The following is a 23670-nucleotide window of genomic DNA, read 5'->3' as shown; positions in this document are numbered from 1 at the left end:
TGTGTTCATGTTTACATGTGAATGGTATGAATGTCTTCTGTGAATCTCTTAGCATTCCGCAGGCATATCAACTCATATCAATTTCTTTTACAATAGAGTTTGTGTTTTTATATGCTTCCCTCTTATACATTTTTACTGTTTTCACTCCGACTGGCTGCATTAACTCACTTTTGTCTCTTTCCAAACCCAATAAAATATTTCAATATGTATCAATCCCTAGATGGAGCGCTCTCCCTCTATGAACTTGACAATGCAGAATGAGGAGGATCAACATCCCCTCCTTCAATCAAAAGTTGTCCCTCTCCCTCCTGTTTTTGGCAACCAGTGCAGAAGGAACCACTCATGTCAAAGAGGGGAAGATCACTCAGTGTGGCTCGATGGAACCCAGTCACCACCCACCCTCCAATATTACAATGGCTGCCAATATGTCTCACCCTCACCCCACTCCTCACCCCGAAGGGGAGACGATAAGGAAAAGGTTAGGGGGAAGGAGGTGCGCAAGGAAAAGAGAGGCGAGAAGCCAGCAGGAAATGAACAGAATGCTGGACATAGGGAACGGATTTGGGGTAGTAAAGCCAAAAAGGCAAGCCCACAGAGGTGCCAGCAGGACATGAAATCCACTCAGTCACCCTACAACAGAGTCCGCATGTCTCGTATGGACTTAAGGGAGACAGAAAGTGGGCCACCCAGTGAAGGAGGTCAAAGGCTAGAGCCCACATCAATGGAGATGCAAGTCCGCCAGAGTCTACCCGAGATTATCATTACAACCAAAGACGACTACCAGCCAAAGGATTCCAATCAAACATCCAGCTCTGACAAGAATCACACCAAATCTGAGGCCAAGGGCACCTATGGTGGAGGTGAGGAGAGCAGTGGTGCAGAGCCCAAGGATGGTCCCCATGACTGCCCTCACAAGAAGACCCAGAGCATCGGTCATAGGCTGGTCCGGCGAAGGGCGCTGTTTGAGAGGAGGCAGAGGCTGAATGACTGTGCGCTCGCTGTGGGAATGTTTGGAGTGGTGGTCATGGTCACCGAGACAGAGCTCTCCTGGAGCGTCTACAGTAAGGTCAGACTTGGGGTACTTTTACTTGTATTTATTTTTCTGTATACTTTGAGCATTTGCTTGAGTGCCTGGAGTGCCAGATCGGAGTTTTTTGCAGTTTTGGGTCTTTTCTGTAGGTTAACTAAGCCAGGCAAGTTCAACCAGGCGCAGATCACATTTTTGAAATACGGGGGACACCTGGGTAATTAATGAGAAATAATGAGTTCTAACTCAGAGAAATGTATTTGAAGGTCTTCAGTGTTTGTTGCTGAAGATGGCATATTTGAATGAATGTTACTGTGGCCAAGATGCAGTCTGAGGCGCGTTGTACTGTAGGGCGCTGTGGACAACATGCCTTTTAATGTTCCCATGTTCGCAAAGATTGTATCAATCTGAAATGACCTTTTAAATGTCAAGCGTGCTACAATGCACAATGATTGAATCCCAGCTGTATGTTAAAAGAAGGCATATTTGCCCAATTGAAGGGTACTGTATGTTAAGATGAGTGAGTCAGTGATGTGTTCCCCTACAGAGCTCCATATACTCCGTGGCTATGAAGTCTATTATCAGCCTGTCCTCCCTTATCCTGCTGGGCCTGATCATTGTCTACCACATCTGTGAGGTGCAGGTAATTTCACCTTTCTGACTACTTAATATACTGCCCATATCTCCCTATTTTAAACAAGCTATGATCCCTTGGCTTTGATTATTTTAAGTCATTCTACTCTACAATTTTTTTGTTATATACCAGACTATAGTATAGTAGAGGTTCTATTGCTAATCTGGAAAGAAGATGGTGACAGAGGGCAACCTTGTCTGGTACCTCTCGTTATATCATTTATTACACTTTGACTACACTCTCAGTGACACTGTACTACGTCTATGCTCTAACTCGGATATGGTTTTGTACCCATACTCTCATCACTGAAAGCTCTACATCCACGATAACGGAGCAGAAGACTGGCGAATCGCCATGACAATGGAACGAGTGACTCTGATCGCCCTGGAGCTGTTTGTAGCGGTGGTGCATCCGTTCCCGGTGGGTCTCCCATTGTCATGGCAAGCCATGTCCCCCACGCTGTCAGAGACGGAGCTCGAGATTGTGCTGGCTCTGCCCATGTTCCTGCGACTCTACCTCCTGGGTCGTGCCTTGATGCTGCACAGCCGACTCTACACAGACACGGCCTCGCGCAGCATTGGCGCCCTCAACAAGGTCAGAGGTCAACATTGGTCACCATGCAAGTGGTGCAACCTCTCCCTCAAATCTTAGTTCCTTGCTTTAATGGACTTGTACACACTAAGTTTGTACATTAGCCAAAATGGATTTGACTTGAAGTTCAGTGGTAAGTGCCACGATACGATGCTAAAGCTGCCCATTGGATTCCACAACACTTCCAGCAGCTACTCACCCCATTGCTAGGTGTTGCATTTTCATGTAATCCAATGGTCTGCTTTAGCATTGGCTAGCTGAGCATGCTAACAAAAAAGTCAATTTAATAACAATCAGAAGTATTTAAATCTTCTCGATATGTGATAATTAGAAGTAGAGCTACACCTTCCATCCTTGGATTGAGATACTGTACGTTTTCAAGCCATATTCCAAATTCCACTTGAATGAGAAGATACTTACTACTGATGTCGAGATTTTGTAGGCACAAAAATATTTACACAACCATTGTGCAGTATCTCCACAATGCTTTTGTAATTATTTTACTTTTTTTGTACAACTTGAGTTTGTTGGGGACACTACTATGACAGTGACACTACATTCTGATCTGTCCCGCAACCCGCCTCCCTCTCCCACTCTCCTGAGTCTCTACCAAATCCTCCCACTGTAATTCCTTCCCTTGTTATTGCTTTTTTAACACTGATCAAACTGATGACCTTGAACTTCCCGCTTGGCTTTGCAAACCTCTCCATTCTTACTGTGGATATGAATATTATTATTACTTGTATCCAGATCCACTTCAACAGCCGTTTTGTGGTCAAAGCGCTGATGACCATCTACCCTGGCACTGTGTTGATGATCTTCAGCGTCTCTCTGTGGCTCATCGCTGCATGGGGCCTTCATGTCTGTGAGAGGTGAGTGACCGGCTGTGCGCCATCGTGCATAAATGTATTTTGTCCCCCCACACCAAACACGATCACGACACGCAGGTTAAAATATCAAAACAAACTCTGAACCGATTATATTAATTTGGGGACCGGTCGAAAAAGCATTAAACATGTATGGCAATTTAGCTAGTTAGCTTGCACTTGCTAGCTAATTTGTCCTATTTAGCTAGTTGCTGTTGCTAGCTAATTTGTCCTGGGATATAAACATTGAGTTGTTATTTTACCTGAAATGCATAAGATCCTCTACTCCGACAATTAATTCACACATAAAACGGTCAACCGAATCATTTCTAGTTCTCTCTCCTCCTTCCAGGCTTTTTCGCCACTGACCTCGTTCATCTTTCAGTCACCCACGTGGGTATAACCAATGAGGAGATGGCACGTGGGTACCTGCTTCTATAAACCAAGGGGATGGGAGAGGCAGGACTTGCAGCTCAACCTGCGTCAGAAATAGAACTTACTTATATTTTAGCCCTTGGCAATGCAGACACTCGTTGGCACGCACGCAGGCAGTGTGGGTGCAATAATTGAATAACATAGATTTCTACATTTATTTTGCAACGCTAGCAGTGTAGTCAGCCTGTAAGAAGGGAAAGGAGGAGATTGAGGAGGAGTGAAATATGCAATAGACTTTTCCCGGGATTCATTCAGTGGTGTTAATTTCGTCAACAAAAACAGTGACTAAAATATTACTCAAAAGCCAATTTTTCAGTGGCAATTAATGAGACTATAACTGACTAAATAGACCCAGAAAAAAATATAACTAAACAAATAAATATATATTTTCAGTTGACAAAATTATCCCTGTGACTACATGGACTAGACAATATTTTTTGGGGAGTGACAGCTTTTCAGTGATAAGCACAATTAATATTAGCAGCACAGTTCTGTTCAGCAGTGGGAAGGACGCGACCTGCAAACACAGCCTAAATCAATTGGTGATCGTGGGCAAACAGGCTCTGCTCCGGCTCTGCAGAGCGTTTGCTTCACTAACCAACCTGGTCTCAGAGCATTTCGTATTATTCTGTACGTAAGTCCGAGACACTCCATTTAGTATGAGATGTAACGTTTCGTATGCTATGTATTAATTTGTGGATGTACATTATCCATTTCGTATGATATGTTATAAATTACAATACATATTATATGTTACCAGTTTGAAAAATGTACAATATGTTATGAATTTGTTTATGCACGATATGTGACACATTTCCAAAACTATGATATGTTACAAATTCTAGCTAGGTGGCTAACATTAGTTGGCTAATGTTAGCTGGGTTCAGGGGTTAGGGTTACATTTAGGAGTTAGGTTAAAGTTTTAGGGGAAGGGCTAACTAAAAGGGTTAGGTGAAGGATTAGCTTAAATGTTAAGTATTTGAAAGTATCTGAAAAGTAACTAATTAGCTAAAATGCTATAGTTGTTCGTGATGAGATTCAAACTTGCAACCCTCAGGGTTGCTAGAAGTTTGCGTTATCCTTTCATTACATCTTCGCACTCTCTTTCTGTAACTGAACAGAACACAGGCATATACGCGTGCGATAAATTATTTTATGAAGAAGCCTTTGACTCCTCCTGACCTGCCACCTTATACCTACACAGCACAGCCATTGGTTACGCAGCACACAAAACAGTTTTTGATCAGCAAGAGCAGGGTTTGAATATCCATTGCAGTGTGTAATGCAGCCAGCCTAGTTGTAATTACACAATCCCAGCAGCTATCTAAGAAATATAACTGCTCTGTGCTTCTCCGAGCATGCACTTCGTTGATCATTTGATTGAGACCACACAAATAACCTGTAGGTGTACTTGATAGTGCCAAATATGGTTACGTTAAAGCTTTATTCTAAAAATGGATTAAATAAAAAAATGGTCCTTATCAATCTACAAATATTATCCCATAATTACAAAGTGAAGACAGGTTTTTAGAAATGTTTGCAAATGTATCACAAAAAAACACAATTTCGAACCCTTTGCTATGAGAAAATTGAGGTCAGGTGCATCCTGTTTCCATTGATCTTTTTTTGTACCTTTATTTAACTAGGCAAGTCATTTAAGAACAAATTCTTATTTTCAATGACGGCCTAGGAACAGTGGGTTAACTGCCTGTTCAGGGGCAGAACGACAGATTTGTACCTTGTCAGCTCGGGAGTTTTGAATTTGCAACCTTCCGGTTACTAGTCCAACGCTCTAACCACTAGGCTACCCTGCCGCCCCATCCTTGAGATGTTTCTACAACTTGATTGGAGTTCACCTGTGGTAAATTCAATTGATTGGAAATCATTTGAAAAGGCACACACCTGTCTATTTAAGGTTCCACAGTTTGACAGTGCATGTCAGAGCAACAACCAAGCAATGACGTTGAAGAAATTGTCCATAGAGCTCTGACACAGAAGCACAGATATGGGGAAGGGTATCAATACATTTCTACAGCATTGAAGGTCCCCAAGAACACAGTGGCCTCCATCATTCTTAAATGTATGAAGTTTGGAACCACTAACACTCTTCCTAGAGCTGGCCGCCTGGGCCAAACTGAGCAATCGGGGGGAGAAGGGCCTTGGTCAGGGAGGTGACCAAGAACCGAATGGTCATTCTGACAGAGATCCAGAGTTCCTCTGTGAAGATGGGAGAACCTTCCAGAAGGACTACCATATTTGCAGCACTCCGGCAATCAAGCCTTTATGGTAGAGTGGCCAGACAGAAGCCACTCCTCAGTAAAAGGCACATGACAGCCCTCTTGGAGTTTGCCAAAAGGCACCTAAAGGACTCTCAAACCATGAGAAACAAGATTCTCTGGTCTGATGAAACCAAGATTGAAGTCTGGCCTGAATGCCAAGCGTCACGTCTGGAGGAAACCTGGCACCATCCCTACGGTGAAACATGGTGGAGGCAGCATCATGGTGTGGGGGTGTTTTTCAGAGACTGGGAGACTAGTCAGGATTGAGAGAATGATGAACGAAGCAGAGAGCTTCTTGATGAAAACCTGCTCAGGAACTCAGACCTGGGTGAAGGTTCACATTCCAACAGGACAATGACACTAAGCACACAGCCAAGACAACGCAGTTGTGGCTTCGGAACAAGTCTCTGAATGTCCCTGAGTGGCCCAGCCAGAGCCCAGAATTGAACTCCCCTTGACCGAAATTGAAAAAGCATCACCCTCCAGCTACTATTCCTTAAATTTCGATCCATCCTTACTAACTATTGTTTGTATTGTTTTGATTTTGACATTCTTGAAAACGAGATGGTGCATCTCAAGAGATTTCATCCTGATAAATTTCTAATAAATAAATACATTTGCTGGCACAGAAAGAAAACAAAAGGGATAGCAAACTATTTATTGACTAAATTCCTCTTGCACTACACTATATCTGACTGGGTAAAGAACTTTATTTTGAGTTAAAGCTGCAATATGTAACTTTTTGGGCAACCCAAACAAATTCATATAGAAATGTAAGTTATAGATCTGTCATGCTCATTTGTAAGCAAGTCTAAGAAGCGGTAGATCTGTTCTATGTGCACTATTTCTTTTGGTTTTGTACACCAGCTTCAAATGGCTGAAAATACAATATTTGTGTTTATGGAAAATATATTTCACAAAGGCCATCAAATCAAAGGTTATAAAAGTATATATAAAGTTGTTTTTGACAAAAATTAAAACATGTTAGTTTGTCACTTTCACGAGGTTGGAGTAATAACATGTTCAACTACTTAAGACATTGGCTCGATTCTAGGTTGTGCCTTTAGATGTAGAGAAAATGGAATAAGAGTCACATTTGGAGGCAACCACTCACCGCTCATCACCTGCCCAATACCATCCCTGCAGTGAAGCATGGTGGTGGCAGCATCATGCTGTGGGGATGTTTTTCAGTGGCAGGGATTGGGAGACTAGTCAGGATCGAAGGGAAAGATGAACGGAGCAATGATCCTTGATGAAATCCTGCTCCAGAGTGCTCAGGACCTCAGACTGGGGGCGAAGGTTCCCCTTCCAACAGGACAACGACACTAAGCACACAGCCAAGACAATGTCCTTGAGTGGCCCAGCCAGAGCCCAGACTTGAACCAATCTAACATCTCTGGAGAGACCTGAAAATAGCTGTGCAGCTGTGCACCTTCCAACCGGACAGAGCTTGAGAGGATCTGCAGAGAACAATAGAAGCTCCTCAAATACAGGTGCGCCAAGCTTGTAGCGTCATATCCAAGAGGGCTCGAGGCTGTCATTTCTGCCAAAGGTAATTCAACAAAGTACTGAGTAAAGGGTCTGAATACATACAGTTGAAGTCCGAAGTTTATATACACTTAGGTTGGAGTCATTAAAACTCGTTTTTCAACCACGCCACAAATATCTTGTTAGCAAACTATAGTTTTGGCAAGACGGTTAGGACATCTACTTCGTACGTGACACAAGTAATTTTTCTAACAATTGTTTGCAGACAGATTATTTCACTTATAATTCACGGTATCACAATTCCAGTGGGTCAGAAGTTTACATAACCTAAGTTGACTGTGCCTTTAAACGGCTTGGAAAGTTCCAGAAAATGATGTCATGGCTTTAGAAGCTTCTGATAGTTTAATTGACATAATTTGAGTCAATTGGAGGTGTACCTGTGGATGTATTTCAAGGCGTACCTTCAAACTCAGTGCCTCTTTGCTTGACATCATGGGGAAGTCAAAAGAAATCAGCCAAGACCTCAGAAAAGAATTGTACACCTCCAGAAGTTTGGTTCAGAGATTAATGTACTTTGGTGCAAAAAGTGCAATTCAATTCCAGAACGACAGCAAAGGACCTTGTGAAGAGGCTGGAGGAAACAGGTACAAAAGTATCTATATCCACAGTAAAACGAGTTCTATATCGACATAACCAGAAAGTCCGCTCGGCAAGGAAGAAGTCACTGCTCCAAAACCTCCATAAAAAAAGCCAGACCACAGTTTGCAACTGCACATGGGGACAAAGATCTTACTTTTTGGAGAAATGTCCTCTGGTCTGATGAAACAAAAATAGAACTGTTTGGCCATAATGACCATCGTTATGTTTGGAGGAAAAAGGGGGACGCTTGCAAGCCGAAGAACACCATCCCAACCGTGAAGAACGGGGGTGGCAGCATCATGTTGTGGGGGTGCTTTGCTGCAGGAGGGACTGGTGCACTTCACAAAATAGATGGCTACATGAGGAAGGACAATTATGTGGATATATTGAAGCAACATCTCAAGACAACAGTCAGGAAGTTACAGCTTGGTCGCAAATGGGTCTTCCAGATGGACATTGACCGCAAGCATACTTCCAAAGTTTTGGCAAAATGGCTTAAGGACAACAAAGTCAAGGTATTGGGGTGGCCATAACAAAGCCCTGACCTCAATCCTATAGAAAATGTGTGCCCAGAACTGAAAAAGTGTGTGCGAGCAAGGAGGCCTACAAACCTGACTCAGTTACAACAGCTCTGTCAGGAGGAATGGGCCAATATTCATCCAACTTATTGTGGGAAGCTTTTTGAAGGCTACCCAAAATGTTTGACCCAAGTTAAAAAATTTCAAGGCAATGCTACCAAATACTAATTGAGTGTATGTAAACTTCTGACCCACTGGGAATGTGATGAAAGAAATAAAAGTCTACTATTATTCTGACATTTCACATTCTTAAAATAAAGTGGTGGTCCTAACTGACCTAAGACAGGGTATTTTTACTAGGATTAAATGTCAGGAATTGTGAAAAACTGAGTTTAAACTGTATGTAAATGTAAAATGTCAGCTTTTTTTTATTTTATAAATGTAACAAAAAGTCTAGAAACCTGTTTTTTGCTTTGTCATTATGGGGTATTGTGTGCAGATTGATTAAAAATATATTTTTAATCCATTTTAACAAAATATGGAAAAAGTCAAGGGGTCTGAATACTTTCCGAATACCCTATGTGTGTATTAAAATGTGACTAAAATTAAAGGGCATTTAATTGACTAAAATGTTTTTTTCATTTTGATTAACTAGGCTAAATCATTATTTAAATGACAAAAATGTGACTTAAGTAATTTTGACAAATATATCCTTGTCTAAAACTAGGCCCAAATTAACACTGATTCCAAGGCGTGTTGCCCACTACACTACAGATAATACTTCAGCCGACATCCGTAGCATTTACCATTGCAAACGTTGCAAAAGACTCATTGTCTGTAGTGCAGTGCGCCGTGCTGGGACGTGCCTTCGATTTAATCCCAGCCTTAGTGACTACAGTGGGGCAAAAAAGTATTTAATCAGCCACCAATTGTGCAAGTTCTCCCACTTAAAAAGATGAGAGAGGCCTGTGATTTTCATCATAGGTACACTTCAACTATGACCGACAAAATTTGAAAAAAATCCAGAAAATCACATTGTAGGATTTTTAATGAATTTATTTGCAAATTATGGTGGAAAATAAGTATTTGGTCACCTACAAACAAGCAAGATTTCTGGCTCTCACAGACCTTCTTCACTCGTTACCTGTATTAATGGCACCTGTTTGAACTTGTTATCAGTATAAAAGACACCTGTCCACAACCTCAAACAGTCACACTCCAAACTCCACTATGGCCAAGACCAAAGAGCTGTCAAAGGACACCAGAAACAAAATTGTAGACCTGCACCGGGCTGGGAAGACTGAATCTGCAAAGGGTAAGCAGGTTGGTTTGAAGAAATCAACTGTGGGAGCAATTATTAGGAAATGGAAGACATACAAGACCACTGATAATCTCACTCGATCTGGGGCTCCACGCAAGATCTCACCCCGTGGGGTCAAAATGATCACAAGAACGGTGAGCAAAAATCCCAGAACCACACGGGGGGACCTAGTGAATGACCTGCAGAGAGCTGGGACCAAAGTAACAAAGCCTACCATCAGTAACACACTATGCCGCCAGGGACTCAAATCCTGCAGTGCCAGACGTGTCCCCCTGCTTAAGCCAGTACATGTCCAGGCCCGTCTGAAGTTTGCTAGAGAGCATTTGGATGATCCAGAACTTTATGGTAAAAACTCAACTCGTCGTGTTTGGAGGACAAAGAATACTGAGTTGCATCCAAAGAACACCATACCTACTGTGAAGTATGGGGGTGGAAACACCATGCTTTGGGTCTGTTTTTCTGCAAAGGGACCAGGACGACTGATCCGTGTAAAGGAAAGAATGAATGGGGCCATGTATCGTGAGATTTTGAGTGAAAACCTCCTTCCATCAGCAAGGGCATTGAAGATGAAACGTGGCTGGGTCTTTCAGCATGACAATGATCCCAAACACACCGCCCGGGCAACGGAGTGGCTTCGTAAGAAGCATTTCAAGGTCCTGGAGTGGCCTTGCCAGTCTCCAGATCTCAACCCCATAGAAAATCTTTCGAGGGAGTTGAAAGTCCGTGTTGCCCAGCAACAGCCCCAAAACATCACTGCTCTAGAGGAGATCTGCATAGAGGAATGGGCCAAAATACCAGCAACAGTGTGTGAAGACTTACAGAAAATGTTTGACCTCTGTCATTGCCAACAAAGGGTATATAACAAAGTATTGAGATAAACTTTTGTTATTGACCAAATACTTATTTTCCAACATAATTTGCAAATAAATTCATTAAAAATCCTACAATGTGATTTTCTGGATTTTTTTTCTCATTTTGCCTGTCATAGTTGAAGTGTACCTATGATGAAAATTACAGGCCTCTCTCGTCTTTTTTAAGTGGGAGAAATTGTACAATTGGTGGCTGACTAAATACTTTTTTGCCCCACTGTATATGACTTGGACCAACCTGTACTGTGACTAATATCAGATGGGCCCATCATAAGTTCAGTCAGTCATATCAAAAATACAGTCAAATATCACACTCCTAGACAGAAACTAGTTTTTTGTTAAATGTTAATATGGTAAGAGTGGACAAGACAGAGGAAAAGCTGAACCATCATCCCTCCCTTGTCCTCTAGACACCACAACTATAAGGACCTGAGCAGTAACTACATGGAGGCCCTGTGGATGGTCTCGGTCACCTTCTTGTCCATTGGTTATGGGGATGTTGTTCCCCACACCTACTGTGGCCGCAGCATCTGTCTACTCACTGGGATCATGGTAAGCAGCTTGGGCGAAATAGGAAAGGCAATCACACAGCTGAGTTGTCTTGTTGCCGGTGCCTGGGAATAATTTTATGAAATATTTAAAAGAGAAGGTGGTGGGAATCATTGTAATTGTGGCCATTAGCATATTGTCTTCTTTTCCTTAAAGACCCAATGCAGCCATTTTTATCTCAATATCAAATAATTTCTGGTTAACCATTAAGTACCCTACTGTGACTGTTCTCAATTAAAATAGTGAAAAATTAAAAATGACTTCTTAGCAAGACCAATATCCCAAGCAAGAATTTAGCTAGGACTGTCTGGCAGTGGTCTGAGTGGGGAGGGGAAACTGAAAACTAGCTGTTATTGGTTTGGAAATCTCTTTCTTATTGGTCTATTAACTCATTTACCGCCTGGTGGTGTCACCGGGTAGGCCAAAACTCCAACCCACCAAAACAGGCAAAAATTTCAGGTGGTCTTTTCAAATAGCTCCTACACTAAAAGGGCATTATCATAATTTTCACAATTTCATAGTTCTATTCCAACTCCTAGTGGAAATAAAACAGGGACATCTAGATGTTGATTGCGCTGGGCCTTTAACCTTTTTTGTTTTGTTTATTTCTCTCTCTGTCATACACACACACACACAAGGGCGCTGGTTGCACAGTGCTGGTGGTTGCCGTGGTTGCCAGGAAACTGGAGCTGACCAGGGCAGAGAAACACGTCCACAACTTCATGATGGATTCCCACTTTACAAAAGGGGTAAAACTCACCTGACTTAATTAACATGTGAATATTCAATAGTGGTCTTTGGAACCTTGACTTAACATATGTGAGACATTCAACGTTGACCTGTAAAGTTGTATGAATCATGGACTGTCTCGCAAATGGCAACCTATTCCCTATATAGTGCACCGGTAATAGGGTGCCATTTGGGATGCACACATTGAAAACTGAGTGTTGGATGAGGAAGCAATTGTTCTCTTCCAGATAAAAATTGCTGCAGCAAATGTACTGAGAGAGACCTGGATGATCTACAAACACACCAAGCTGGCCAGGGAGAGAGACCACTGCAGAGTGCGCATGCACCAGAGGAAGCTGCTGCTCGCAATCCACCGGTAAAGCACCATTCAAAACACACTTCCCCAAGTAACCCACCAATCAGCTTAGATATTCCCCTCTGAAAAGCCAATGAGATTACACTTTACACCACATGCACAGAGGTGTTAGAACTCTAGAACTTGTGAAAGCCTCGACTGTAATACAGAAATGGTCATTCTGTTTATCGTGAATTATATTTTCAATTTGTTTTACTTGTCCTGTGATTATGTCTGAATGTTAGAAATATTCTTCCTCTGTGTTCACCCCAGGCTGCGTGATGTGAAGATGGAAAGGAGGAAATTGGCTGACCAGGCCAACACGCTGGTGGATCTCTACAAGGTGAGAGACAGGCACGGTTACCCATTCGGTTCACCCACTACTGTTGCAACAACCAAATATGACCAATATTCTAGAGGCCACTACTAGCCTAGACCCAGATCTGTTTCTGCTATCATGTCAACTCCTTGTCATGCCAAATGAGTGGCGAGGAGTTGACATGGTAGCACAAACAGATCTGAGTGCAGGCTAGGCCACTACAGTTGCAACAACCAAATATGACCAATATTCTAGAGAAGGGAGCAATCGACAATCTTCGAAACATTATCACATTCTCAGACACCTCTGCACCTTTTCCCCCATGTAGATGCAGAATCTGATGTATGACGTGCTGTCAGAGGTGAGTGGATGCCGAGGGGACCTGGAAAAACACACGAACAGTCTGCAGCAGAATGTGGAGGAGCTGAGAGAAGGCTTTAGGACCCTAATGCCCCTCCTCTCTAGCACCCTCGCCACACAAAATGCTTCTATCCGCCACCTGCTCAGGGAGAGGGAGGAGCAGGCAGTGACATGGAGCATGGCAGGGCAGGATAGGTAAGATGGCAAGAGGTATGCAATGTGTATTGTTACAGGGAAAGGTAGAAAGAAATTGATGGGCAAAAGTTGGGATGAGGATCTTCAAGAGATACTTTATAGGAATAACTGTTCAAAGTGTACGTAAAGAATGTGTCAAAGCAATAAGGGATGGATTTTATTTTTATTAGAATTACGATGAGCCAACATCCAGACTATATGCAGTACTGATAAGTGACCCATACTGGCCAAAAAAAAACTTGATTTTAACATTCTCAGAATTAAACAAATGTGTTGTTAGCCAGCATGTGCACTGAATGTTCTGCACGTCGTAACTAATGTATTGTCATGATAGTAATAGTAATGATAGTAATACAGTAAACGTTAATAAAGTTACAGCTTTCTTGTCACGAGTCAGTTAATTACATATTGTTCCGTATGTATTTTCTTGAAAAAACAAGCACTCTTTACTGTAACAGGCTATGAACACATGCCAGTGGTCGAGTTCCTGCCCAACTACATGCGCAGGTGTTGCGTGCCACATCGTAGTTGGGAATCAGATTGCTTAATCATGTGTTCAGCAGATATCTTAAATACGGATCCCGGCGTTGTAATTTCTGGCATACGTCTGCAATGAAGTCGGGCAACTGTGCTATGGAACAGTGTTTCCATGCCATCATAGGCAAATATGGAAAAGGGAACAAAAGTTCAAACCACCCCAATTCTTTAGCCAAAACAATATTTTATTAAGAGACTGGTTGGAGGATTGAGTTACAGCAACAAAGTGGACTATCACAGAGTACTCCCATCTGGCATCCAGACGTCATGAGCACTTCTAGATCAATCCGCTGTTTCTTGGATGCAGGGACTGCTGTGTCAATGCTGGAGTCACTGAAATCAACCTGTCCAACCCCTCTCCCTTACATCTCTACCAGGGCATCGAGAGTACAACTAATGCTGCTTCCTCCTGAATGAGCACCCTGATGGAAAGAGAAAAGGACAATCAGGCCACAGACAATGGGGGCATTACCACTACAATCTGAATGATTAGAGAGTAGCGGGACAGTGTTCATTTGGTTGCATATTTACAGCATCTAGTGCTAAACAGTCTACATGGCACGAAAGCATTCACTGCCAAAACAATAATTTAAGATCTGCTAAAGCAATGTTGGAATCCAGTGTACAGCAACACCTAAATAATAAGTAGCACCATATCATAACTTGCATCTTGTTCTCAGCCTTCGAAAGGGGAGAGCCAGTGGTCTAGCCCTACCCTTCTGCAAACTGAGATATATCATCTGGCACTGGAATGAGACAGTACAACCATTGGGGTGGCAGTCCAGTCACTTGACAGTGCAGTTAGGTCATTTGATAAAGATATGAGCCATTAACATCTACAGTGAATGTGACAAGTCTGAATTAATCTGTGTCAATATCAGCCAGTCAAAAAACTATTCATTAACATAGGACCAACTACATCAAATATTGACATGCTGTACTTAACTGCTACTACTGAGTTTTTCCACAGATATTAAATTAGAGACTATCCACTCCAACATGAGTTGGAAAATCCAGGGGGAGACAGAATGCTGAGACTACTGACCCTCTGTGAGACGTGCTTTGCCGCCAGTGGGCTGACACAGAACTGTGGAGCAACCCACACACAGCACAACCGTCTGAGCGTGGCTGAACACAGTTGTGATCTTGTAGCATCCTGAGGGAAACAGAAAAATACAAAATATTAAACACACACACAATCTGAAGACCAACGTCATTAGTGCCTGGGGGTGTGTACATAATAGCAAATAAACAAAAACGAGTGTTTCTTATTGGACAAATACTAATAGGCCCCTCCCCATTTGCTTCCTAATGAATACAATGTTGTAAGTAATGAATCATTTCGCGCCTGCATTCAGATAGACACGGTGGCCCCTTCAAACATGAGTCCAATGAAGGAAAGAGCTGGATCTACCTGGGCACTTAACATCCATGAAATAGGAGTTAGGGCTCTGGACAAGACGCTTCTTCTTGTGGCTCCTCTTCTCCTCCTCAGGGGATGGGTGCAACAAGTCTTTTGCGAGCTGCAGAAGAGTGGACAAAAGACTGCTTAAAACATTATTTAGTTTGAGTAGTTAGGACTACTGTTTACAAATGACAGACCGTGCATTTAACATTTGTCAATAGCAGATACACCGCGGTATCAGCCATTAGTTATGTCAGATACACAACCCACAATGGGTGTTGGCTCACAGCCAGTTGAATTACATTGAAATCGAATCTCATATCAACCACTCAAGCTTTGTTGAAATTGACATCAAAATAGGAAAATTGCTGCCAGTGATACTGCCAAGGAACTGTAATGAATTTGCGATCCAAAACCTCATAGCTACCACAACTCTTGCTCACTGGATTTACGTAACGTCAACGCTGACCCCTGTTCCGAGGCAAAATAATATGTTCACTTGGGATTTGAGCAGTAACTGGCACTACATAAATCTACTAGTACACATGGCAACTGTATGTTTAACAGCGGCCGCTATTGAACGTATATATTTAGACAATGTTTCATTTTCAGGTGACTCTTTCTCCATGTTTGCGATATGCAGGCCGCCATCTTGTATCACAATGCGCGAGTATGTGAATGATTGTAATAGCAACACCTCGGCACTGAATAGGCCGACAGAGCTAAAACACACAACAGTCAGTACTCGCATTATTATGCATTACTGACTCCAGTATTGGCATCTAAAAGCCCCATATGAACGGTTAAAATGGCAATTATGTCAGGCTCCAGTACTCACTGGCATGTTGGCGAGGAAATAGCCGCTGCCGGAAAGGAGGCATTGCCGGAAACAGGGAGTTCATATTGACACTCATTTTGTGCACCGACAGGAAGTGAGTGAATTAGAGGAGGTTGGTGGACATATTTGTAAGGTCAAAACACGTAAACTGTGTTCGAATACTCATACTAACCGTACTATTTCGGACGTGAATTGAGTATCTTGTATAGTTATCGATCATAGTATGGATATAGTTAGTATGCCAAAAGTTTCCGGATGTCATACGTAATTCGCAAAAATACGAAGTAAACACGAGGTAGACACTATTTCCGTACTTTTAAGGCCCATAAGACAATTCTTCGGATGTGGGCGTGGCTTCACAACGTTTTCAGAGTTGAAGAAAATGGCAGAAAATATGCAGCTGAAGTCCAACGAGAGCGGATACAAATTGATTTCTTAAACTAGTTATGACAAATGTTATGAAAATGTTAAGCAATGTAATAAAATAACTGTTCAAATAGGTTACGTTACGTGTTAGCGACGCTATCCTTACGAACTAGCGTCACAGCAGTATGTACTGGTACTAGTTACCTAATAATAAAAAAATATACATTTATTTATTAACTAGGCAAGTCAGTTAAGAACAAATTCTTAGTTACAATGACAGCGTACTGGAGAACAGTGGTTTAACTGCCTTGTTCAGGCTTGAAACAACATATTTTTTACCATGACAGGGCGGGGATTTGATCCAGCAAACTTTCAGTTGCTGTCCCAATGCGCTAACCACAAGGCTGCCTGCCGCCACCAATGTCAGTCGGCTACTAATACATCGAACTTACCAGGCAGTATATTAACTATCTGCTGTCTAACTAACTACCCAACTTTTATTGACTTGATTATTCACATCATGCTTAGCTAAGTAGTATGTATAGTTGTTTTGCTTTTCAATTGCGTTTAATGGCACTCTGGTCTGAGTGCCAGAGCGCCGAATAACAACAGTTGAATATCAGTAAACGTTGGCAAAAAAAGCTTAATTGTTGCCAGCAGCACAGCTAAAGTCACCAACGCTCTGGATAACATGAAAACAGCCTAACCAGCTATGCCTAGGGCAGGAAAAATGGTCAGAGTGAGGTGTTCTCTCATGTGTGTCTGGAAGTAGCTAACCAACGTTAGCCAGTTAGCTTGGGTGCTTGACTGCCGTTGAACGCTCGGATCAACCATACTTATTGGCCAGAGCGTCCAGTGTGCTATCTGAATTTATGAACCGACAATCTGACAAAGCTATGGGTTTACGGACGTCCAGAGTGCACTCTGACACTCCAGATTGAATTTAATAATACACTCAAAGTCGTAAATTGCCTAGCTATTCATTTGTTATGCTAACAAGCTAGCAAGAGGTTGCATCGCAACAGCATCAACTTCCGGTAGACAGGCTAGTATGCTCAACTGAAATTATACCGTTCGTTTAGAAAACTAAAATTGACTAATATCATGTAGTATATACTCATTAAGTATGTAGTATACAGTATGTTAGCATGGGATTTTGAACACAGCTATAGATTGATTGACAGATTGCACCCGTATTCAATTAAGGTAGATATTTAGCCAACAGGTGTATTGTCTTTTATCAGATTTCTCTAGAGATATCATATCCCCAGACCCATGGATTACAGAACACATCACAATCCATAGGCTAGCCTACATAACATTCACAATAATGATGTGAGCAGAGCCATATACAGTGTATAGAGAGAGTTAGGCCAGGTTTTAGGATGGCTAGTGCCCATATACTGTAGTACTAATTCAAAAAAGTTATAGAACACTGTAAAGTCCATGGAGAATAAGAGCACCTCCTCCCAGCTGCCCACTGCTCTGAGGCTAGGAAACACTGTCACCAGTGTTTCTCTACGGCTGGCCATGCTTTCCACATGGCTACCCCTACCCCGGTCAACTGCCCAGCACCCTCCACAGCAAACCCGCCAAAGCCCCCACCATTTTTCCTTCACCCAAATCCAGATAGCTGATGTTCTGAAAGAGCTGCAAAATCTGGACCCCTACAAAACAGCCGGGCTAGAAAATCTGGACCCTCTCTTTCTAAAATTATCTGCCCAAATTGTTGCAACCCCTATTACTAGCCTGTTCAACCTCTCTTTTGTATTGCCTGAGATTCCCAAAGATTGGAAAGCTGCCACGGTCATCCCCCTCTTTAAAGGGGGTGACACTCTAGACCCAAACTGCTACAGACCTATATCTATCCTACCCTGTCTTTCTAAGGTCTTCGAAAGCCAAGTTAACAAACAGATTACTGACCATTTAGAATCCCACCATACCTTCTCCGCTATGCAATCTGGTTTCAGAGCTGGTCACGGTGCACCTCAGCCACGCTCAAGGTTCTAAACGACATCATAACCGCCATCGATAAGAGACATTACTGTGCAGCCGTATTCATCGACCTGGTCAAGGCTTTCGACTCTGTCAATCACAACATTCTTATTGGCACACTCGACAGCCTTGGTTTCTCAAATGATTGCCTCGCCTGGTTTACCAACTACTTCTCTGATAGAGTTCAGTGTGTCAAATCAGAGGGCCTGTTGTCCGGACCTCTGACAGTCTCTATGGGTGTGCCACAGGGTTAAATTCTCGGTCCGACTCTCTTGTCTGTATACATCAATGATGTTGCTCTTGCTGCTGGTGATTCTTTGATCCACCTCTACGCAGACGACACCATTCTGTATACTTCTGGCCCCTCCTTGGACACTGTTAACTAACCTCCAGGTGAGCTTCCAATGCCATACAACTCTCCTTCCGTGGCCTCCAACTGCTCTTAAACGCAAGTAAAACTAAATGCATGCTATTCAATCGATCACTGCCTGCACCTGCTCGCCTGTCCAGCATCACTACTCTGGACGGCTCTGACTTAGAATACGTGGACAACTACAAATACCTGGGTGTCTGGTTAGACTGTAAACTCTCCTTCCAGACTCACATTAAGCATCTCCAATCCAAAATTAATTCTAGAATCGGCTTCCTATATCGCAACAAAGCATCCTTCACTCATGCTGCCAAACATACCCTTGTAAAACTGACCATCCTACCGATCCTCGACTTCGGTGATGTCATCTATAAAATAGCCTCCAACACTCTACTCAACAAACTGGATGCAGTCTATCACAGTGCCATCCGTTTTGTCACCAAAGCCCCATACACCACCCACCATTGCGACCTGTACGCTCTCGTTGGTTGGCCCTCACTTCATACTCATCGCCAAACCCACTGGTTACAGGTTATCTACAAGTCTCTGCTAGGTAAAGCCCCGCCTTATCTCAGCTCACTGGTCACCATAGCAGCACCCACTCGTAGCACGTGCTCCAGCAGGTATATCTCACTGGTCACCCCCATAGCCAACTCCTCCTTTGGTCGTCTTTCCTTCCAGTTCTCTGCTGCCCATGACTGGAATGAATTGCAAAAATCTCTGAAGCTGGAGACTCACATCTCCCTCACTAGCTTTAAGCACCAGCTGTCAGAGCAGCTTACAGATCACTGCACCTGTACATAGCCCATCTGTAAACAGCCCATCTATCTACCTACCTCATCCCTATACTGGTATTTATTTATTTATTTTGCTCCTTTGCACCCCAGTATCTCTACCTGCACATTCATCTTCTGCCGATCTAGCATTCCAGTGTTTAATTGCTATATTGTAATTACTTCGCCACCATGGCCTATTTATTTCCTTAATTTACCTCATTTGCACTCACTGTATATAGACTTTTTATTTTCTACTGTATTATTGACTGTATGTTTTGTTTATTCCATGTGTAACTCTGTGTTGTTGTATGTGTCGAATTGCTACGCTTTATCTTGGCCAGGTCGCAGTTGCAAATGAGAACTTGTTCTCAACTAGCCTACCTGGTTAAATAAAGGTGAAATAAATAAATATACAACTTTATTCTTGAAATGTTGGTGATGTAACAATAGAGTGACGCCGACAGTTCCCTATGAAATGAACCGCTGTAAACAAGCAAAAAAAGAGCAGTGAATTTAATTTATTGATTTATATCCAAGTCTTTACTGTGTTGTAGTGTCAACAAATTGTATATCTGACATCTTCATATGTTTGGAAAACTATCAGATATAAACAGCACAACTCGGAAGCGTTAATTATCACTTAGCAATGGCTATGCGCCTAACTCTTTATATACACTCAGTGGCCAGTTTATTAGGTACACCACCCCGTTCACAAAAATGGTTTGCTCCTATAGACAGTGAGTCATGTAGCCGTGACTTGCTATATAAAGCAGCCAGACAGACATTGAGGCATTCAGATACTGTTCGACTGAATGTTAGATTGGGCGAAACGAGTGACCTAAGCGGCTTTGAGCGTGGTATGATAGTTGTTGCTGGCGCGCCAGTTCCAGCATCTGAGAAACGTGGCTAGCTAGTTAGCGGTGGTGCGCCCTGGTAGTGGTTCCCCTTGCTCTGCAAGGACTGTGGATTTTGTGGAGCGATGGATAACGATGCTTCGAGGGTGACTGTTGATGTGTGCAGAGCGTCCCTGGTTCGCGCCCAGGTTGGGGCGAGGGGACGGACGTGAAGTCTGTACACTATGCCAAAACCATATTTTCAGTTGGTGTTTGGTAAACCGGGATAGCAGGTTAGATAAACTGGGACACCGTTATTATAGTCATAATAATGGCTAAATATCTACCTTAATTGAATACGGGTGTAATCTGTCAATCAATCAATGACAATTGTATTGACACTTTGTTGGCCGACATTCTGCATATGTTCAAATCGATGAAACATTTCAAGATAATACATCTCAATACAGAGTTCTGTTCCTAAAACTAGAATCTGTCAATACAGTGTTCTGTTCCTAAAACTAGAATCTGAATCCCACTCCAATTCGCATACTGCCCCAAGAGATACACAAATGAAGCAATATCAATCGGGCTCTACACTGCCCTTTCCCACCTGTACAAAAGAAACACCTACATGAGAATGCTGTTCATTGACGACAGCTCAGCGTTCATCACCATAGTGTCCACGAAGCTCATCACTAAGCTAAGGACCCTGGGTCTAAACACCTCACTCTGCAACTGGATCCTGGACTTCCTGACAGGCCACCCCCAGGAGGTAAGGGTAGGCAACCTGCCCAGGGACTGCGGTTGAAAATGAGCCGGCTGGCTAAAACTTTCACTTTTACTGAAATGTTGATTAATGTGCACTGTCCCTGTAAAAATTAAATCAACTCAACAACACATCTGCCACGCTGATCCTCAACACTGGGGCCTCTCAGGGGTGTGTGCTTAGTCCCCTCCTGTACTCCCTGTTCACCCACAGCTGCGTAGCCAAGCACAACTCTAACACCCTCATTAAGTTTGCTAACGTCACAACAGTGGTAAGCCTGATCACTGACAACAATGAGCCTATAAGGAGGAGGTCAGAGACATGGCAGTGTGGTGCAAGGACAACAACCTCTCCCTCAATGTGAGCAAGACAAAGGAGTTGATCGTGGACCACAGGAAAAGGAGGGCCGAACAGGCCCCCATTTACATCGACGGGGATGTAGTGGAGCGGGTCGAGAGTTTCAAGTTCCTTGGTGTCCACATCACCAACAAACTATGATGGTCCAAACACACCAAGACAGTCACGAAGAGGGCACGACAACACCTTTCCCCCTCAGGAGACTGAAAAGATTTGGCATGGGTCCCCAGATTCTCAGAAAGTTCTACAGCTGTACCATCGAGAGCATCCTGACCGGTTGCATTACCGCCTGGTATGGCAACTGCTTGACATCCGAACATAAGGCGCTACAGAGGGTAGTATGTACGGCCCAGTCCATCCCTGGGGCCAAGCTTCCTGCCATCCAGGACCTACAGTACCAGTCAAAGGTTTGGACACCCCCACACCATCACAACTCTTCCATCTTTCACCGTGGGAAACACACATGCAGAGATCATCCGTTCACCTGCTCTGCGTCTTACAAAGACACGGCGGTTGGAACCAAAAATATCAAATTGGGACTCATCAAACCAAATGACACATTTCCACAGGTCTAATGTCCATTGCCCGTGCTTCTTGGCCCAAGCAAGTCTCGACTTCATATTGGTGTCCTTTTGTAGTGGTTTCTTTGCAGCAATTCAACCATGAAGGCCTGATTCACATTCAACAGTTGATGTTGAGATGTGTCTGTTACTTGAACTCTGAAGCATTTATTTGGGCAGGAATTTCTGGGGCTGGTAACTCGAATGAACTTATCCTCTGCAGCAGAGGTAACTCTGGGTCTTCCTTTCCTGTGGCGGTCCTCATGAGAGCCAGTTTCATCATAGCGCTTGATGGTTTTTGCGACTGCACTTGAAGAAACTTTAAAAGTTATTGAAATTTTCCAGATTGACTGACCTTCATGTCTTAAATGAATGATGGACTGTCGTTTCTCTTTGCTTATTTGAGTTGTTCTTGCCATAATATGGACTTGGTCTTTTACCAAATAGGGCCATCTTCTTCTCAAATGCATTACGAAGGAAAGAAATTCCACAAATGTACTTTAACAAGGCACACCTGTTAATTGAAATGCATTCCATGTGACTACCCAAGAGTGTACAAAGCTATCATCAAGGGAAAGGGTGGCTACTTTGAAGCTACTTATGAAATATATTTTGATTTGTTTAACACTTCCATATGTGTTATTTCATAGTTGATGTCTGAAATGTGTTATTTCATAGTTTTGAATGAGCAGGTGGGTCCAAACTTTTGACTGGTACTGTACATACTAGGCAGTGTCAGAGGAAAGCCCAAAAAAATTGCCAAAGACTCCAGTCACCCAACTCATAGACTGTCCTCTCAGCTACCACATGGCAAGCAGCTCCTTAACAGCTTCTACCCCCAAGCCATAAGACTGCTGGACAATTAATCAAATGGCCACCTGGAATATTTACATTGACACGGCCCTATGGGACTCCCAATCACAGCTGGTTGTGATATAGCCTGGAATCGAGTATGTAGTGATGCCTTAGACCACTGCGCCACTCGGAAGTCCAGTAAAGGGCTTTTATTTAATACATTTTAAAATAAGGCAGTAACTTAACAAAATGTTGAAAAAGTCCATTAGAAATTATATTCACAGGGGGTTCTAAATGTGTGTTTGTGTGGTTTTCTGAAAGTACAGAATGAAGAGGAATTATAATTAGTAAATGTCAGGTTATAGCAATAAACAGTATTACATTGACGTAACATAATAAACTGCTATTAGAATAGTAAGCCACATTGACAATATGACTGTTATACTGCAAATTAACCATTGATTTACACAGGAAACAGTAACTGAAAAAAGCCCCACAAAATCAAATCAAATCAAATTTTATTTGTCACATACACATGGTTAGCAGATGTTAATGCGAGTGTAGCGAAATGCTTGTGCTTCTAGTTCCGACAATGCAGTAATAACCAACAAGTAATCTAACTAACAATTCCAAAACTAATTTCTTATACACAGTGTAAGGGGATAAAGAATATGTACATTAAGATATGAATGAGTGATGGTGCAGAGCAGCATAGGCAAGATACAGTAGATGGTATCGAGTACATTATATACAGTGCCTTGTGAAAGTATTCGGCCCCCTTGAACTTTGCGACCTTTTGCCACATTTCAGGCTTCAAACATAAAGATATAAAACTGTATTTTTTTGTGAAGAATCAACAACAAGTGGGACACAATCATGAAGTGGAACGACATTT

General features: G+C 42.6%; 2 protein-coding genes and 1 non-coding gene across 3 annotated transcripts; 1 reads left to right on the top strand and 2 right to left on the bottom strand.

The window, feature by feature from the left end:
- The first annotated feature begins 220 nt into the window (after window positions 1-220).
- Window positions 221-14003, top strand: LOC135550122 (small conductance calcium-activated potassium channel protein 2-like). The gene is made up of 9 exons (XM_064980630.1): window positions 221-1066; window positions 1575-1670; window positions 1974-2255; window positions 3003-3124; window positions 11078-11219; window positions 11855-11965; window positions 12194-12321; window positions 12574-12643; window positions 12948-14003. Exons 1-9 carry the CDS (start codon window positions 221-223, stop codon window positions 13176-13178), a joined length of 2028 nt encoding a protein of 675 aa, XP_064836702.1. The 3' UTR covers window positions 13179-14003.
- rps27.1 (ribosomal protein S27, isoform 1) lies at window positions 13876-16001 on the bottom strand. Its single transcript, XM_064980631.1, has 4 exons — window positions 15955-16001; window positions 15126-15234; window positions 14757-14867; window positions 13876-14133 (listed from the first exon to the last, which is right to left on the bottom strand). Exons 1-4 carry the CDS (start codon window positions 15958-15960, stop codon window positions 14105-14107), a joined length of 255 nt encoding a protein of 84 aa, XP_064836703.1. The 5' UTR covers window positions 15961-16001; the 3' UTR covers window positions 13876-14104.
- On the bottom strand, window positions 14380-14512 carry LOC135551194 (small nucleolar RNA SNORA35). The gene has a single exon (XR_010457238.1). It is a non-coding gene; the product is annotated as a small nucleolar RNA SNORA35 (small nucleolar RNA).
- Window positions 16002-23670: the final 7669 nt, after the last annotated feature.

The sequence above is a fragment of the Oncorhynchus masou genome, chromosome 12 (assembly GCF_036934945.1).
Source record: "Oncorhynchus masou masou isolate Uvic2021 chromosome 12, UVic_Omas_1.1, whole genome shotgun sequence".
NCBI lineage: Eukaryota > Metazoa > Chordata > Actinopteri > Salmoniformes > Salmonidae > Oncorhynchus > Oncorhynchus masou.
This window is presented reverse-complemented; position numbering and strand designations above follow the sequence as displayed.